Source organism: Protopterus annectens, chromosome 12.part0 (assembly GCF_019279795.1).
Source record: "Protopterus annectens isolate FY-2018-M chromosome 12.part0, PAN1.0, whole genome shotgun sequence".
In the NCBI taxonomy this organism is placed as follows: domain Eukaryota; kingdom Metazoa; phylum Chordata; order Ceratodontiformes; family Protopteridae; genus Protopterus; species Protopterus annectens.
This window is the reverse complement of record NC_056746.1, coordinates 1,348,109,034-1,348,127,721: the sequence shown is the minus strand read 5'-3', so window position 1 is coordinate 1,348,127,721 and position 18,688 is coordinate 1,348,109,034. Positions and strand designations below refer to the sequence as shown.

Below are 18,688 nucleotides of genomic sequence, written 5' to 3'. Positions count from 1 at the left end.
AACGGGATCAGTGCTTTAACCCAGTTAAATTCAAGATAAAAATAAAACTTTCAATCTACATAACATTTTCTTTGAATATGTTTCCAACTTGCGTTTTACATGTATACATTAATTTTTGGTAGGCTGATCTTATATGCAGTTGCTGCTTCTCATATTTGCTTGAACCCATCTTACATTTTCGCAGACTTTTCACTTCAAGAAAAACACTCAACAAAAAAGGACATTTTCATTTTAACCCCCCAGACCCCTTTTAATACACAGCAAAACACACAACTATATGCACTTTCCAAAATGGGAATTTACTCCAAAAATGGGAATTTACTCCTCCATGTAGGGCCATTTGCCCCACACAGACAAGCTATACCTACACACTTTACCCAGTCTAAAGTTATGTTACAGTTTGTACTCCCTCTTACAAGAACACTTCCATTTTTGTCCCATCTCCATTTCCTTCCCGGATGAGAAAAACAACTTGCCTATTCTCAGTTAACTTATTTTAAGCCTTAAGAAAAAGTGCATTGGCTACCCTTAATGAACAAAATACACTGTGTACATTGTTGTGTTTCATAATGTGCTAAATACTGTTAGGAATGCATCTGCTTGCAAAAGTGCTCCATTCAAGTTGTCAGACTTCATTTATCTTCACTGAACTTTTTGCTAGTTCCTCTTTAAATAGCTTAATAATAATAGCGTTTCTCATAGAAATGCCTCAGAGTTCAGGGGTGGTGGGATGAATGCTTGCATAGTCATTCTGAATGGTTAGTTTGCCTCATTTTCTGAAAAGACCCTTGCTTTGTATTATTACCCTTCAGCCATCTCTCTCTCTCTTTTTTTTTTTTTGCTCATTTGGCTTTTTTTTTTGTGAAACAGGGCAGCCTATAAGTTGTGTTGAGTAACATGAAAAATCCTAGAAACTCCCTGAATCAGTTTCCCTCTTTCAACAAATTGAGAACCTGAGTAGCAGAAGAGCCAAACACTACCTTCTTATCTTCATCATAATCTAAAATCTCAAACTTGACCTCTTCAGCAAACTTTTGGTTTTATATCCAAGCTTGTCCTCTCGAAACTCTTGCAGTAGCAGTGACCCCAGATCTAGTATCTGCACAGTCATACACTTTCTTCAGGGCACATTTAGATACCTGCAATATGACAGATATAAGCAGGGATGGGCAAAAAATGAGCTATGTTCATTTGTAACTTATCCTATTCATTTACTCAGTTCAGGGGAAGCATCTATTTGTTCTCATAAAAGTACCTCAATCATCTTGGCTATGGTCTGATTAAAAAGAAAATTCCTTCATAGAAGGATAAGAATTAAAATTTTCCTCATAATGAGAGAGTTGGGCTTGAGAGTCTGAGAGAGAGAGAAGCTGCCCCATCTTTGTCAAAGTCAGACTTAACAGATCCTGTTTCATCAGGAATTACTTCACAAGGGATGCCCACCTGTAATGGCTTCTGTCTACAAGGATTCATTATCTGTAATGCCTGCCTTGCCAAGTTAAAAAAATTCACCTTCCTAAATTGTAATTATTTCTTCATATAACCAACATCACTTGAAGGAGCAATGTCTGCCTAAACTAATGGTCTCCTACCACTTTTAACCCAAGAAGAATCTCCTTGAGTGTTTCCTAAACTTAGAGAAGATAGCCTTTCCCATGCCGTATAGGTCACCAGAATGGCCAAAGAGTATGTAGCTGACCACCAAATTGTGATGGCTGTAAGAATTCCACCAGACGAAACCAGAGAGTTATGGGAATGGTTTGCGGAACAACCAATGGCCACTGCACGTTTATCTTATCGGCTGAAGCAAGGACTCCTTGGCAAGTATGTTTTTTTCTTTCTAGGTACAGTGGTAGAGAACCAGCAGGAGCAAAGTAAATATCCATGTGGCAGAGAAAAAAAAGGAAAAGCCTTAATTGCTGCTGGAGTGAGTCAGTCGGAAGGTAAGTTGTCACCGATTGTCCACAAGCAGCACAGTTTCACTCAACACTTTCAACCACTTTACCTCACAAGAAAAAATGCACAAACACTACACAAATGCCCTGTCAGTACACTATTCAAATGCTTCAACACATTGCCAGTACAATAATATGTCAGGGTAGATTGTCAAAGTGAGCAAAAGCACTGCACTGTAAAACAAATCCCTGCCAGTCTCCACAGTAAAGCTTTTAGTGAAAAAAAAAAATTAAAGTTTACAGAAACAGTATACGATTTCTCACAAGAATAGCTCCTATTAGGAAAATACTACTACCGGAAATATTAAAACGGCAACAATTTGTCTGTGGAGGGGCTCCCCACAGGGACTTATCTGTTAAAAATGAAGCTCTAGTCAGATTCTGCTACTGTGAAGCAGATTTCCCTTCTGACTAGCAAATCAGCAGTCAGAGTGAAGGTGGGGGAGAGTCAGAGCTTTAAGAAGCTGGCCAGTTGTTTCTGAGGCAGGGAAACAACCCCATTTAGGATGCAAACTTCTGCAGCAGTAGGAATTATGAGCATCTAGAAAAGTAATTAGCAGTGGAAATGATGAACTTCTACATATGTAATTAACCCCTTAATTTACATAAATTACTATACTATTACAACAGTTACTAACTTTGGTACATTCCTTTTCTTTATGATGTTCAGTACGATAAGCATTGCATGCTTTCTCCTGCATTTTATGTGGTCTCCTCTATTAAAATGAAACAGGCTCATGCCAGGTCTCGCTCTGCAGTCTGCTTCTGTTGTTTCTTCATTATTCTTACTTTTCAATGTGCCTTAAGTGATAAATGTAATATACATCAAAGCATGGTTATTCAAGTACATCACTATTCCAGAAACTTCCCCCAGGACTACACTACACATTAGTACTGACCAGTTGGGCAGTCTTAGTCACCAAATGCAAATAATAAAATAAACTACAAATATTGCCCTTGCTCCACTTGAACCTCCTCCTCCTGCCCCTCTGCCTCCCTCCCCCCAGCAAACCAAGTTCACTCATGGATCAGAGATTGCTGGGTCAAAAATATTTGCTTCAGCATAAAGCCTTCCAACCAATAGACCATAATCAGATTATATTGGCTACTGTAAAAGTTCAATACCTCAATTTCCTTCTGAGTGAGTTCAAAAGCGTGCATGTTCACTCCTCTTTCCCTCAAAGGGAATAACCTAAAAGAAAAAAAATACAATATTTAGTTTGTTTATTAAGACAAGTACATGGTCTTGCTCAAAGGACCATTATGAGGTCATTATCCAACACAAAAGACAGAAATATCACAAATGCAAAGCACACTTGTATAAAGCACTCCCTGTATAAAAATCCGCATTTGTGCGAGTGTGCGCATAGCGCAGCGCCGGTTAAACAAGTTTAAACTATTTCTGGGCCCGCCAAGTCTGCTCTTCAGTTTTTCCCTTAAAACTGCTCTACCTTCAATAAAATCAGTCTATTCTCTATCTAAAACACCCAGCACTTGATCCTAAATCATTTTTTCACAGGTAAAGCACTCTTGAACAAAAGAAAGCACTACATCCACCTACAATCCCCTTGAGTACCCATTTCCCTTTAGGTCCTTTCTGACTCAGTACTCGGCAATCCCTTACACTATTCTAGCATGTCGAGGGGTCAATTACTGGCGTCCTCTCCAGTTCAGCTGGTGAATCTGGGAATCTTGAGGCAATGTTACAACTGCCTCATGTACACAGACAACCCTCTCCTCCTCCCAACAAATACAAATATATGTGAGAGATGCAACTATATAGCCAAACTGGAGGCTGAGCTCTCTCGACTCAGTACTGGCAAGACCAGCCAGGAGGAGAAGGTAACCACACACACCACAAACCCAGTCTCACACAGACCAAACACAACTGCAAACCAAACACATAAACCCACAGAGACATACTCGGAGGCTCTAATTAAAAATCTACCAAAACAACAGAGGCCTCCAAAGCAGACATCCAAGAAACCACTACCTCAAAACATAGCACATGCAACACATATTTCTCAAAGTGAGTGTGCCAAACAGTCACGGCCCTTAAGGCCTAACAACATGCCTGATACACTTGTAATAGGTGACTCTATAGTCAGACACACTGACGTCCCACTCAACAGACTGAACAAGAAAAAGGTTACAGTAAGCTGCCTGTCAGGCGCCAGAATCTGCCACATAACACAAGCACTCAGGTCACTCCAAAGCAAGTACAAATATGACTCAGTCATTGTCCATGCCAGCGTGAATGACCGGAGATGTACCTCCCTGGACTACATGAAAAGAGACATACAGGAGCTCTCCGATTATGTAGCCCAGGCTGGTATGACCCTGACCCTGAGCAGCATCTTACCCTCACCAAGAATGATGCCACAATACAAAGATAAAATGATCAGCTTTAATAATTGGCTCAATTACTGGTGTCATTCTAGGGGGATCCAATGTCTGTCTGCTTGGGATGACATGCTTGACAAGCCACGCTGCTTCGCAAGGGACGGCTTGCACCGGTCACCCCTAGGCTTCCGGATATTGGCAAAGGCTCTTGCCACCCCCATAGTGCCTTTTTTATGCAAGGCTCAAAAAACAAACCCACCTCCCTAGAAAACACAAGTGGAAAAAAAACTAAGGGTAATGCTGCTCAACGCCAGAAGTCTAAACCTCAAGATGCAGGCTCTCGAAGCCCTCCTCAGTATGGAGAGCATTGATGTTTGTGCAGTGACTGAAACCTGGTTCAAGGCTCCTGAGAGCACCCCAGCACTACCAGGTTATAACTCATATCATGCTTTTCGGCCCCAAAACTTGGACCGAACCACAAAGGGAGGGGGAGTGTCCATATTCATCAAAGACACCCACACCTCCAGGATAGTGGCAACGCACGAAGCATTGGAGACCATCCATGTGCAACTAACCGTAGGCAAAACTGCCCTACAGTTTGTAGCATACTACAGACAACCCTCTCAAACTCAGGAACCCCACTCATCCTTCCTGAAGACACTGGAGAGTATGAATGTCTCTCCAAATACCATCATATTGGGAGACTTCAACTACCCAAACAGACTGGGAGCATTACTCAAGCCCCAACACCCTAGCCCAAAGGTTCCTAGAGTTCATAAACTCAAATGCGATGGAACAACTAGTCACCACTCCCACAAGAGGAGATAATATACTAGATCTGATCATCACAAACATGGGGACACAATGCTCCACACCGGAAGTATACCCCTCACTGGTGAGATCAGACCATAAACTAATCTCACTGGAAATTCATATCCCCCCCCACCCCCAGCACAAAAGACCACAGTGAGGAACTTCTCAAAAGCTGACTTCACACTTCTTAAGACTGAAGTGGTATCATTCAAGGCCCCTGGGCCAGTGGAAACCACAGCCCACACCACTGAATCCTTTATAAACGCCTTCTACGGACACCTTCAAGAATGCATGGATCATGCAATCCCAAATAAAACCAAGACCCTTTCCCCCAAAGGCAGGCGTCCTGTCTGGTGGACCCCAGCCATAAACAAATTTTACAACAGGAGGAGGAAGCTACTACAGGACAGAGCAAAATCCCAAAAAGGGAAGGCATCTCTGATCAGTACTAGCAAAAAACTATGATCACTCATAAAATCATCCAAGGCCAATTTTGAGAGAAAAATAGCAAAAGACACTAAAGATAATCACAAGGCCTTCTTTAGTTATGTTAGAAACTTGTGTGGAAACTCCCAGATATGCTCAGAGTTAGTTCAAAATGACAAAAAGTACACTCAACCCACAGATATTGCCAACATACTGGCAGACAGGTTTAGTGCAAATTTCTCCTCCCCCTCCCCCCCAAAAGGAGAAATATCTATCCCAGCTGAATGTAGCCTCCCCGACATCACAGATGTCCAGGTGAGAGCCGCCCTCTCCAAAGGTAAAAACACAGCATCAATGGGACCAGACGGTGTCCCAGGTTGCGTGCTACATGAACTCCAAGAGGAACTAAACTCGCACATAAGGCTGCTGTTTAATCTTAGCCTTACTACAGGATACGTACCCAAAGAATGGCGTACAGCAACAGTGGTTCCACTCCACAAAGGAGGTGCTTCTACGGACCCTGGAAATTACCGCCCCATAAGCTTGACGAGCCTGGTCTGCAAAGCTATGGAGAGGATCATTATGGAACTCAAACAAAGACATTGGTGACCTACAGACACTTGATCCTACCCAATTCAGCTTTGTTAAGGGCAGATCCTGCCTTTTGAAATTAGTCGACTTTTTTGAAACAGTCACTAAGGCCATTGATGAGGGTAAGGCAGTTCACACAGCCTTCCTTGACCTTGCAAAAGCCTTCAACACAATACCCCACTTGAGCATCATAGACAAGCTCACCAGCTTAAATGTAAACCCATATGTCTTAAGACGAGTTGCAAACTGGCTAAAGGCCAGAACCCACAAGGTCAGAATTGCTGGAGCCATGTCAGACTCTAAGCCAGTTACAAGTGGTGTCCCACAGGGCTCGGTCCTGGGACCCCTCTTGTTCCGCATTTATTTCTCAGAAGTACAAGCAAACATAGGAGGATTGTGGCTGACAAAGTTCACAGATGACAGCAAGCTGGGCACCATAATCGATACTCCAGCGGACACTAGCATCCTTCAGAAAGGCCTCACAGAAACGGATAACTGGTGCCAGAGCCATGGCCTTAAACTGAACGCCAAAAAATGTATAGTTATACCCTTTAGGAAAAACAAAGTACCCACAAATTACCACATAGGTGGTAATCCATTAATTACGGAAGAAGTAATCAGGGACCTAGGGACCCAAGTTGACAGTGACCTCTCATTTGACACCCACATTGCCAAGGTGGTTAGGAAGACCTTCTATATTGCCCACCTTATCATGAAAGGATTCACATCTAGATCAAGAGAGGTCATTGTGCCCCTATACTCTTCCCTTATCAGACCCATGATTGAGTACAATGCCCCATTTGGTGTGTACCTTACCCGGCACCTGCAGCAGTTGGAAAGACCCCAGAAGTACCTCACCAAGAGGATCAAGGGACTCAAACATATGTCATATGCTGCCAGATTGAAGAAACTCCATCTCTATTCAGTCGCATACCGCCTACTCAGAGGTGATCTATGCCTGACGTACAAGGCCATGTCCAATCCAGAATTAATGGACATGCTCCACCTAAAAAAATCCAAATCCACCAGAGCTACGAGAGCGAGAGACTTGAACCTCAACACAGAAATAAATAGGACATGCTGGAGGGACAGATTCAAAACCCAGAGGCTCCCTACACTCTGGAACAGAATCCCAGTCCATGTTAGGCAGAGCCCCTCACTGACTCTCTTCAAGAGAAATCTTGATGAGTGGATGGGAGATCGTAGGTTTACCCCGGGGGTCTGTCGCTTCTAGACAGAGGCACAGTTAACTAAACCCTAAATGGGCACAGTATTATCATTCCAGGGGGTGGCGGAAGCCACACACACTCTGGCTAGGCTTATAAATGCCCTAGGGCAGATAGCCTACTATGAACCTATGAACTTACATAACACATACAACAGAAGATGGTTGGGGAGAGGTACTGCAACAATAAAATAAATTGTAGCATTTTTCATTTATAGCTATAGAGGTGAGAAAGCAGTTGTCCAGTCCAGGTGTGCTTGTTATTCTGAAAGAATCATTTATGCACCAAGGTCCACTTGTAACCTTGTATTATATCAATAGCCAGCGAGTAGGCTGCAACCACACAGAGAAGATAAAAGACATAAAAGGCTTCACACCCCAGCAGCTAAACATATTTATAACTATAATCAAAGTAATGCTTTCATTTTAAAATCTAAAACTTTAGAACAATTTTATTTTGAAGTTTGGCACATCAAAACCCAATGGGTTAAACAATTAATAATCTTAAAGTTTAATGTGAATGATGAGTATTTTAATTATGTTAATTGGTGTGTTTCTACAGGTCTGTTTTAAATGGTGGGTGCATTTAATTGCCTTACTTTTCTGTGGCACTGTTTGTGATGTGAAGTCCTTAAAGTGACCGTGGATTGACCTTTCTTGTGTTTTATTTATTTTATACTTGTCAAAATATAATTTTATGTTTGTTCTAATGTACAACCTTTGTAACTTGACAGAAGAACATGGCAGGTTAGACTGGAATGGATGGTTAAGGCACTGTAACATCTGCCACAATCTAGAAAGGCATCTTTACTCCCAAATATCCATGTAATAAGTGATTTACATTTGTAGACAGAATGGTGTATTGGATTTTCATTTCTTTTTCCCGGGGCTTCTTGTTTAGAGACTGCACTGTTTTGTCCAAGCAGATGCAGATCTGATGGGTTAGAGGCTCTGTTAAGTTTTATAATGGCTCTAGTGATCTTTTATATGGATGACATGATATTTTAGAGGCTGTAATGTTGAATCACTATAAACTGTAAATCTCAACATTTTTAAACAAAAATGTTTGCCCCCTTCTACAAGGTGGGATGACCTCAAAAGGAATGTCTTTTGAAACAGGGGTGTGGCTTCTATGGGGGGGTACAGGGAGGATCTAACCCATCTGGAGGGAAAAAAATTCTTTAAAAATACCCACTTTCTCTATTACTGGGAATCAAAATTATGGGCTTTTGCAATATGAGAGTAATTTTACATACCCCAATTAAAATCACAGATCCATAGCCTGGATAATAAAGCAACACAGGTCCTTGGTTATGCCATGCTTTTTATCAGAGTAATTTTACATACCCCAATTAAAATCACAGATCCATAGTCTGGGTAATAAAGCAACACAGGTCCGTGGTTATGCCATGCTTTTTTCATAGATTACACAGAAATATTCCTTAATGAATCTTTTGAAAGACAGAATCGTGAGAATGAAATTCATAAATAACCTCTTTGATGAGATGGAAGGGTATTACAAAGAAACAGTGCTGCTATAGACTATATATGCTACTGACCCACGGCTGTATGAATGTAGACCTGGTTCTAAGAAGCAGAGGAATGAAGCCCAGACCACCTGAGTTTGAGTAGCAGCTCAGCCAATTGAAGAGACAGGGAGGGTTAGATGGAGTGAGCAGCTTATGGCTCACCCATTTTGGAAAGATGGGTGGTGTACTCCAATGCAAAAGCTTCCCTGCATATAACTGGGTGCTGTGACTGGCATGACTTCGGTTGTGGCTCCCTGAGATAATGGAAGCCTTTCTCTGTGATTGTGAAGGAGTAAGTATGCATCGAAAGAAGGGTGTAGGAAGTATGCGTTTATGCCACCAACAGGGGCAGGGGTAGGGTACACACAGAAATATTCCTATAGACTATGCCCTAAACAAAACAGGCGGGTAAGACAAGGAGGCTCATAAAAGTTCACTAGCCTATGGACAGCTAAGGTCCATTGAAAAACATGGACGTCCCAGTCGGGGGGGGGAGGGCCCCAAGACCCTCAAAGCCATAGCAACAACAAAGGTGTGTCTGTTGAATGCAGGTGGAAACCCAGGCATAGGTACAGGCACATGCCCCTCCATGACTGCCTGGAGGACAGCCTCGTGGGTCAGGTCTTGCTTGTGGCACCACTAAATCGAGAAAAAACAGGCTCAAGATCTACATAAACACGGCTTGATAGCTGAGAGAAAGAGAGGGAAAAGCATATAGAAGAAAAAAAAATAATGCTGTATGAATTTAGTTTGTTTTACATGCTTTGTTCTGTGGAGATTTCTCTACCCATAAAAGAGGGAGGGGGGGATCTAGAAAAATTGCTCTCAAGATTCTCATCTGACTCAAAGATTGACCCCGGGGACAGCCACTGCTACCTGCAGTGTTTTCAAGGAAAAGAGGGGACACAAAGGAGGTTGCCAGGTCATTCCTATCTTTAATCCATGCACATATGCACACCGATGGGCAACTTACAATCTCTGATCCATCTTACTGCATGTATTCAGGATGTGGGAGGAAACTGGAGCACCTGGAGAAAACCCACATGAACACAGGAGGATATGCAGACTCCACACAAATGGCACCCCAGCTGAGAAATGAACTAGAGAAACTCCTGTTGTGAGGTGGCAACCTAGTACTGTTTACACACTGTACACAATGAGAACATATCATGCATGAAAACACTCAGTAAAAAAGACTGGCCACAGGGGCAGAGAAGATTGGTCATGCTTATTAAAAGGGAAGAGCATGAACTGAAGGGAGGTAGGAAAGTAGAAAATATTAAATATAGTAGCTAGTGGGAGACTAAGGTTGTCTATACTACGAAAAGAACAAATATTTACTCTCAGCAATTTTTGATGGAGACATTAAGCTGTTCAGGTTACTAGTAAAGCAAAGGTTCACTAAAATTTTAGACAGAACATTCTCCAAGTGGGCTAAATACAAACACAGTAATGTGAGGGTCACTGTTCTTACTGCTGCATGTCATGTGCTAGGTGGTTATGTCACTACCTTCTGTCTGAAGCATTATTGCATTTTGTAAATGTGCCTGAGATTAAATCAGAATTTCATGTAGAAGCCTAAAATGATACCGAAGGAGTATAAGCAGGAAAAGCTTTCAACTCTGAGTCATAAGAAATAGTGAGCTCAAATAGTCTAACAATATTTGATCGAGATGGAGGCAAACTAACAGAGAAGAATTTTTGTCATATGTGATCCATTTCAAATCATGTAATTGCAACCTTCTGTGCAAGTATACGCACAGGAAACCAAACATGATCCAGATTTATCAGTGATCTAACCCGGCTAACAAATAAATGTTTCTCTCTCTGTAGCATTATCTGAAAAAGTACTTTCTGATGACTTCAGTTAATTACAAGTAACTGATCATAGGGGGAAAAACTGTGCTCCTGACAAGAGTGTACTTTGTTAAAGAAAAAGGCAGTTAATATAATATTACTTTTCAAAATATATTAATAATATATAATATAATATAATAATATTTAATTTTAGCATCAAAGTTGTGTTGTACTTCAGGACTTAACATACAACGCAGACACGCACATTACGTGTGTGTACATATATCTTTGAGATCGCACTAAAGAGCTGGTCTGCCTTTGCTTTGCTATGCTGTGCCTTCTTTTAGAAGTTGCAGCTCAAATATCCACATGGGGAATACAGTTTTTTTATTAAACTGTCAAGTATTAAATTATAAGTTACGTACTCGCCATAACTAGGCATGGGTGTTGTCCATTTCAAGTATTAAATTATAAGTTACGTACTCGCCATAACTAGGCATGGGTGTTGTCCATTTCAAGTATTAAATTATAAGTTACGTACTCGCCATAACTAGGCATGGGTGTTGTCCATTTCAAGTATTAAATTATAAGTTACGTACTCGCCATAACTAGGCATGGGTGTTGTCCATTTCAAGTATTAAATTACAAGTTACTTACTCGCCATAACTAGGCATGGGTGTTGTCCATTTCAAGTATTAAATTATAAGTTACGTACTCGCCATAACTAGGCATGGGTGTTGTCCATTTCAAGTATTAAATTATAAGTTACGTACTCGCCATAACTAGGCATGGGTGTCGTCCATTTCAAGTATTAAATTACAAGTTACTTACTCGCCATAACTAGGCATGGGTGTTGTCCATTTCAAGTATTAAATTATAAGTTACGTACTCGCCATAACTAGGCATGGGTGTTGTCCATTTCAAGTATTAAATTATAAGTTACGTACTCGCCATAACTAGGCATGGGTGTTGTCCATTTCAAGTATTAAATTATAAATTACGTACTCGCCATAACTAGGCATGGGTGTTGTCCATTTCAAGTATTAAATTATAAGTTACGTACTTGCCATAACTAGGCATGGGTGTTGTCCATTTCAAGTATTAAATTATAAGTTACGTACTCGCCATAACTAGGCATGGGTGTTGTCCATTTCAAGTATTAAATTATAAGTTACGTACTCGCCATAACTAGGCATGGGTGTTGCCCATTTTCACTCTTCCTCATCTATTGGTTATGGATCAAGTCCTTGGATCCGACTCAGCCACATACTTCAGCCTTCAGATCCAACTCTCAAGCTCCTTCCTCTACCCATATTGCCCTACTCCATCCCTTTTGCTTCAGATCAAGTTTGCTGCTCTATTTTCCCATAATGGAAGAGAAAAGATATAGCCAGATAGAAAAAGACAGGGCTCAAACCTGGAACTATAAGTTTCAAACAGTCTAATAGGTGCTTCCATAAGAAAAATGAATGGGGAATGAGTGGGAGCAGAGCTGAACAAGGAATGAAAATGGAGAACACGGATGCCTAATTCTGGCGAGTACATAAATCTTATGTTGTCCTTTTCATTATTCCTCATTTATGGGGAAGCCCCCAGCTATGTTGATCTTGGGTGGCCATCATGGAATGATATTCCAGAGCACTGCTGAAGCACAGGAGGCTCTACTTCTGCATATGATGTCCACTTTGTAATGTGAAACAGGTACGGGTCTTAGACCATAGCTCCTGCACACATACATATTTTATGCACACAGTTAAAGTTGGAGGAATATACAGGAATGGATCATCCCTACTGCTCAACTGGTAAAACAGGTCAGAAACAAATTCTAGGTATTAAAACTTGCTTGATAAAAATGAAGCACTCGGAACACTCAAAACCAATTTCTAGTTAAACAAATTGTCTAAAGCTGCAACATGCTGATAAAAATACTTCAAATAGTTACGAAAATGTCGGAAATCATATCCAAATTGGATAAAATACATAAAACAAGGAAAATTACCATATTTTTGCTAGGTGCTACTTTTTTGTATTAATAAAACCATACAAAATATCCAAAGTGTACAAAGTGCTCACAAGTTTGTGCCGTATTACAGTGCAGTTATTTCGCAAAATACAGCCATTTCAAAGAATACTTCACAAAGTACAGTCTATCGAAGACCTTATTGTGCATTTGAATGTTGCTGCAAGTACCTGGTGTGTGTGCATGTTCGTACATAATTACAAGGGCCATTTTGCATTGTGTTTAAGCATACTTTGTTGGCATGGCAGAAGGATTTCTCAGACCTGCTCTACCTGTACTTAATATTGCAGAGAACTGGAGCATGTTTGAGCAAGAGTATGATATTTTCATATAGGCTGTATTTTCTGATAAAGATGAACATACAAAGGGCATTTATTCTGCGCAATTTAGCTGGTTCAGAAGCCACTGAAAGGGAACGTTCATTTGTGTATGCAGGGAAGTGAGAACCGCCACATAATGGTACCGGCTGAAAGAAAGGAAGATCCAGAGTGCACAGAAAGTACAGTTTTGTACCTACCATAAATGTAGATGTTCGAGTGTATACACTGCTGCAGTCATCACACTTGGGTTATCCTGCCGTCAGGCGGTCCTGCAGTCGCTGCCCGAGTTCCAAAGTCTTGGTCTGGCGTCGGTTGCTGTTGCTTCTTCCCTGACGTCAGTGTGCCAGGGGTATATAAGATGCAACCGACGCCATTTTCTTCAGTTTTTCTTGCCCCAGATGTCAGGTGCCCCCAAAAAGGTAGGCAATGTAAATTGCTAATAAACATACATAAGAAAAGCAATCAAATACATTATGTTACCAGCAAATACTTCCCATAGGCAGCAAAGGGTAGAATATTAGGGTAAGTAACAGTAAGAGGGGAAAGAGGGAGGGTAATCTGGACTGCAGCAGTGTTTACACTCAAACATCTACATTTATGGTAGGTACAAAACTGTACTATGTTCATCGTGTTACACTGCTGCAGTCATCACACTTGGGTAGAATCCCAAAGCAGAGGTAGGGTGGCTGGTTCTATAAGGCATTAGGGGTGGCTATAAGACCCTGCAGAACTGCAGTGGCAAAGCCAGCTCTGGATTTAGAGTAGAGGCAGATGGTAATGCTTGGTGAAGGTATGTACAGAACTCCAAGTTGCTGCTTCCAAAATGTCCTTGGTAGGAACTCCTCTGAGGTAGGCAGTTGAAGTGGCTGTTGCCCTGGTGGAATGAGACCTAATGCTGTTAGGTGCAGTTTTCCCATGATGTGTATTACAGAAACGTATGCAGTGGCCTATCCATTTTGAAATGGTTTGTTTTTAAATAGCTTTTCCCTGTGTTCCTGCAGCATATGAAACAAACAATTGCTCAGTTTTTCCGAAAGCTTTAGTTTTGTCCAAGTAGAATCGTAACTGCCTGTGCATGTCCAAGGAATGCAGTAGTCTCTCCCCTTTATTCGGTGGATTTGGATAAAAAGTTGGCAAGTGGATAGTTTGGTTTAGAGCCACACTTGATACCACCTTTGGCATAAAGGTAGGGTTTGTTCTTAAAGACACCCCGTCTTGGTGGAATATGATGAAGGGTTCCACTGCCATTAGTGCCTGTAATTCTGAAATTCTTCGTGCTGAGGTTATTGCCAGGAGCAGAGCAGTTTTCCAAGAGATATATTTTAAGTCTGCTGAGTTAGCTGGTTCAATAGGAGGTAAAATTAATTTCTCCAAGACAAAGTTGAGATCCCAAGTTGAAGTTGGTGCTCTACAGGGCAGTCTTGTGTTTTTAGCCCCTCTGAGGTACTGTTTTACCAAAGGATGAGAAAAAATAGGTGGATCCGTGTTGTAATTAGCAGAGATGGCAGAGGCATGCATCTTAATGGATGAAAAGGAGAGGCCCTTGTCCAGCATCTCAGCCAAGTATTGTAGTATCTGAGGAATATTTGGGACAAGAGGATCAAGGTGGTGAACCTGGTTCTAGGCACAGAATCTCTTCCATTTATCCAAATATGCTTTCCTGGTACTAGGCCTTCTGGCCTCCAGAATGACATCCATAACAGCTTTGGAGAGAGGCATTGTTTGCTTGACTACGGAATTTGCCATGCAGCCAGGTTTAAAGTATTGAGCTGGTCGTGCAGCATCTGATTGTTTTGCTGAGTCAGAAGTTGTGATATTTGAGACAAAATCCATGGTGGTCCTTGTGCTAAGTTCTTTAAGATTGGGTACCAGTGCTGGCGTGGCCAGTCTGGGGCAATCAGGATCATCTTTGGCCTTTCTTGTCTGGCTTTGAAAGGAGAGGCAGTGGAGGGAAAGCGTATACTTGTAGGTTTTTCCAGCTGAATGAGAGGGCATCCACCTTCCATGCTTGTGGGTGGTAAGTCCTTGTGCAGAATTTCTGTAGCTGGCAATTCATTGGGGATGCAAACAGATCTATGTCCGGGCTCCACCATTTCTGTGTTATCATCCTGAACATTTGTGGATTTAATTTCCACTCGTGTGGATCCATGATGTTTCTGCTCAAGTCGTCTGCCAGTGTGTTTTTCTCTCCTGGCAGGAATTGTACTTGCAGATGAACTTGATAGGCTATAGCTGTGTTCCACAAGGTCATGGCTTGTCTGCAGAGGGGATATGAATGAGTGGCCCCTTGCTTGTTTATGTACGACATAACTGTGGTGTTGACTGTCCTTAGAAGAAGTTGTCCTGGATGCAGAAGGTTCTTGAAAGCTATAAGGGCATTTTGTACAGCTAGCATCTCTTTTTGATTGATGTGAAGATGCCTTTGTTCTGCGTTCCACTTGCCCTGAATACATTTTCCTGCCATGTGTGCTCCCCAGGCATAATCCGAAGCATCTGTTGTCAGTGTTTGCCTTGCTGCGGGTTGAGTGAAAGGCTGTCCCTTGTTGAGGTGACAGGCTTGAGGCCACCATCAAAACTCCTGTTGAAGGCAAGGAATAACTGGTATTACTGTTTCCAAACTGTGACAGTGTTGAGACCAGACACTCTTTAGGTACCATTGTAGTTTCCTCATATACAGTTTTGCATATGGAATTAGTAGTATGCAAGATGCCATGTAACCCAAGGCCTGCAGAATTTTTCTTGCAAGGAGTTGAGTCTTTGTTGCCATTAATTGGAAATATGGAATCAGTTGTCCTAGCTTGTCTGGCGTGAGATAAGCTATCTGGGCAGTTGTATTTAAGCTGGCACCCAGGAATATTATCTCTTGTGAGGGCACTAGTTCTGATTTCTTTTCCTTTACTATGTACCCTAGGCAAATTAGCAGTCTTTTTTTTACAAACACCAGATGCTTTAGAAGAATGTCTTTGCTCTCTGCTTGAATAAGGCAGTCGTCCAAATATGGGTAAATTTGAATTCCTTTTTGTCTGCAAAATGCAATTACTGGTGCCAGGCATTTTGTAAAGACCCTGGGCGCAGTAGATAAGCCAAAGGGCAGTGCAGAGAATTGGTAGTGCATTGAACCTGCTAAGAATCTGAGGTATCTTCTGCAATTTTGTCTGATAGGGACATGCAAGTATGCCTCCTTGAGGTCCAATGTTACGAGCCAAGCTTTCTTGCACAGCATGGGAAGAAGCTGCTGTAGTGTCAACATTTTGAATTTTGGAACATCCAGGTAAGTATTTAGAGAATAAAGATCCAGAATGGGCCTCCAGGCTTTGTCCTTTCTGGGAACCAGACTGAGTAAAATCCTTGTCCTTGCTCCTGTATTGGTACCTCTTGAATAGCTCTCATGTCCATGAGTGCTGTAATTTATCTTTGAGCCTCTGCCCATTGATTTGGTGGCAGATTTGGCATTCCTTTTAACCTTGGTAGAGTGTGAAAGTGGAACCAGTAACCTTGAGACACAATATTGAGAACCCATTTGTCTTTGGTGATTAATTGCCAATTGTGACTGAAAAGTGTTAACTTTCCCCCCAAGGGGGCTGCCAAGAGAGAGATGTTTGGCAGCTGTAGAGGGAAGTCATTGGATCTGCTTTTTATAAGGTTGAGGCCTGTCTTCCCCTTCTTTCTGGGTTGAAGTACCCCATTGTCGAGGCCTGTAAGTACCTTGTGGTTGACCTCTGCCTCTTGGATGTCTGTATCTGCCCCTTTGAGGTCTGTCTGAAACTGGAAAGGACCAATTCTTTGTTGGCCAATTTCTGCTAAATCGAGGAGGCTGAACCTGTAAGAAATCCTTCACTGTTTACATAGATTTTGCTTTATTCTCCATTTTCTTTAATACCTCTTCTGCCTTAACTCCAAATAAAACATCCTGCTGCAAGGGTGCATCCAATAACTTTGCTTTAACATGATCTGGTAAGGTCTGTTCTTTTAACCAAGCATGCCTTCTAATGACGGACCCTATAACTGTTGCTCTACAGGAGGCCTCTAAGGAATCAAAACCACATTGCAAAGTATGTTTTCCCACTTGTTCAGCTGCATGCAATAAATCCTGCATTTCCTTATAGTTAGGAAGTTCTGAATTTGGAAGCATTTTTTGCTTCAACTGAGACATCAAATATTGCTGGTATTTAAGCATGTGAAACTGGCAATCTAGTGCTCTCATTGCTAAAGTTGCAGATGTATATACTTTCTTTCCCCATCTGTCTAATGCTCTGGAATCTCTGTCAGAGGGGACTGGATTTTTTGCTGTAGAGGCTTTTACCCCTTTGGGACCCTGGGAAATAGTTTCAGGGTCAGCAACAGGGCTTTTATGAAGGAATTTGAGAGAGTCAGGTACTCTAATATCTGTCTGGATTAACTGGATCTGGAGGCAAAGAATCAGGATTTAAGCTGGATTCAGCATACACATCATCCACAATACCTAACACTGGTGGAATAGCAAGGGGTCTGTGTTGAGGTAATAAAAGGAAATCTCTGAGCCTTTTCTTGGATTCTGAGTAATCCTGGCCCTCCCAATGGAAATGCTCCCGCATGGTATGCAAGGTTTCCCCAAAGGAGTAGTCCTCTGGTGGAGAGGCTGAAGGAATGGATTCCTCAGCATCAGAATCCTCATAAGGGGGGTAAAGAGTATCCTAGGTCTGAGGATGAATCTGATGAGATGGACACCTGGTCGGATGAGTCATAGTCTGCATCCTGTCTAGGCCTTTTATCAGGGGGAGGGTGGGACCCCCTGATCAAAGTAATTACGTCTTCGGCCATTTTGAGCATGTGTTTCTTAGGCATGGAGGCCTGTGCTGGTGAATGCTGAAGTTGTTTCTTTGGTTTAGATTTAACAGAAGATTTAATGGTTAACTGAGTAGGTCTGAAAACACCCTCTGAAGCTGCGGGTTGTTCAGCTACTCCAGAGCCCAGGGTTAGTCTCAGCAGGTCTCAATTCTGGTGTATCCGAAGGCCCAGCCATCTACACGTAGGAGTCAGAGGTGGCCTGTGGTTCCAAAGAAGCGGTCGTCCGGGGCTGCGAAGGCGCCTCGCTGAAAACCGGAAAACTGGCGATTGGCCTAGCAGAGGCCTTGTCGTCAGTTTTGGGCCTCGGATGCCTGTCCTTGTCTTTGCGCTTTTTGTGTATTCCAGTCGTCGGTTGTTCCGACGGCATGGTATAATTGAATTTTCTGCCAAAATAATGTCGGGCAAAATCAAACCGATGTTTAATAGTGTGCTTGTTAAACCTAGCACAAAACCGACAACCAGTGACATTGTGGTCTGGGCCTAGGCATGGGATACAATAGGAATGGAAATCCTTAAGAGGTATTTGCTTCCCACAAGAAATACAATTATTAACTTTTACTGACATCGGTCTGAGGCAAGAAAAAGTTTTACCAACGGCGTACTTAGCTTTGTAGAAGACTTCGGTTCTGGATTCGGAATGAAAATCTCAGGAGTTGGCTGACCGGCACTTGCGAACTGCTTATGCATCGGCCACCGCACGGCAAGAAAGACTGAAGAAAATGGCATCGGCTGCATCTTATATACCCCTGGCGCACTGACGTCAGGGAAGAAGCAACAGCAACCGACGCCGGACCAAGACTTTGGAACTCGGGCCGACTGCGGGACTGCCTGATGGCAGGATA

General features: G+C 42.1%; 1 protein-coding gene across 1 annotated transcript in view; it reads right to left on the bottom strand.

Annotated features, from left to right (window-relative positions):
• OGFR (opioid growth factor receptor) overlaps nucleotides 1–18,688 on the bottom strand; it is a 513,571-nt gene that overhangs the window by 46,081 nt on the left and 448,802 nt on the right. The window contains exon 5 of the mRNA XM_044090398.1: nucleotides 3,081–3,147. Within this exon, the coding sequence (XP_043946333.1) occupies nucleotides 3,081–3,147 (67 nt within the window). The remainder of the gene's footprint in view (nucleotides 1–3,080; nucleotides 3,148–18,688) is intronic.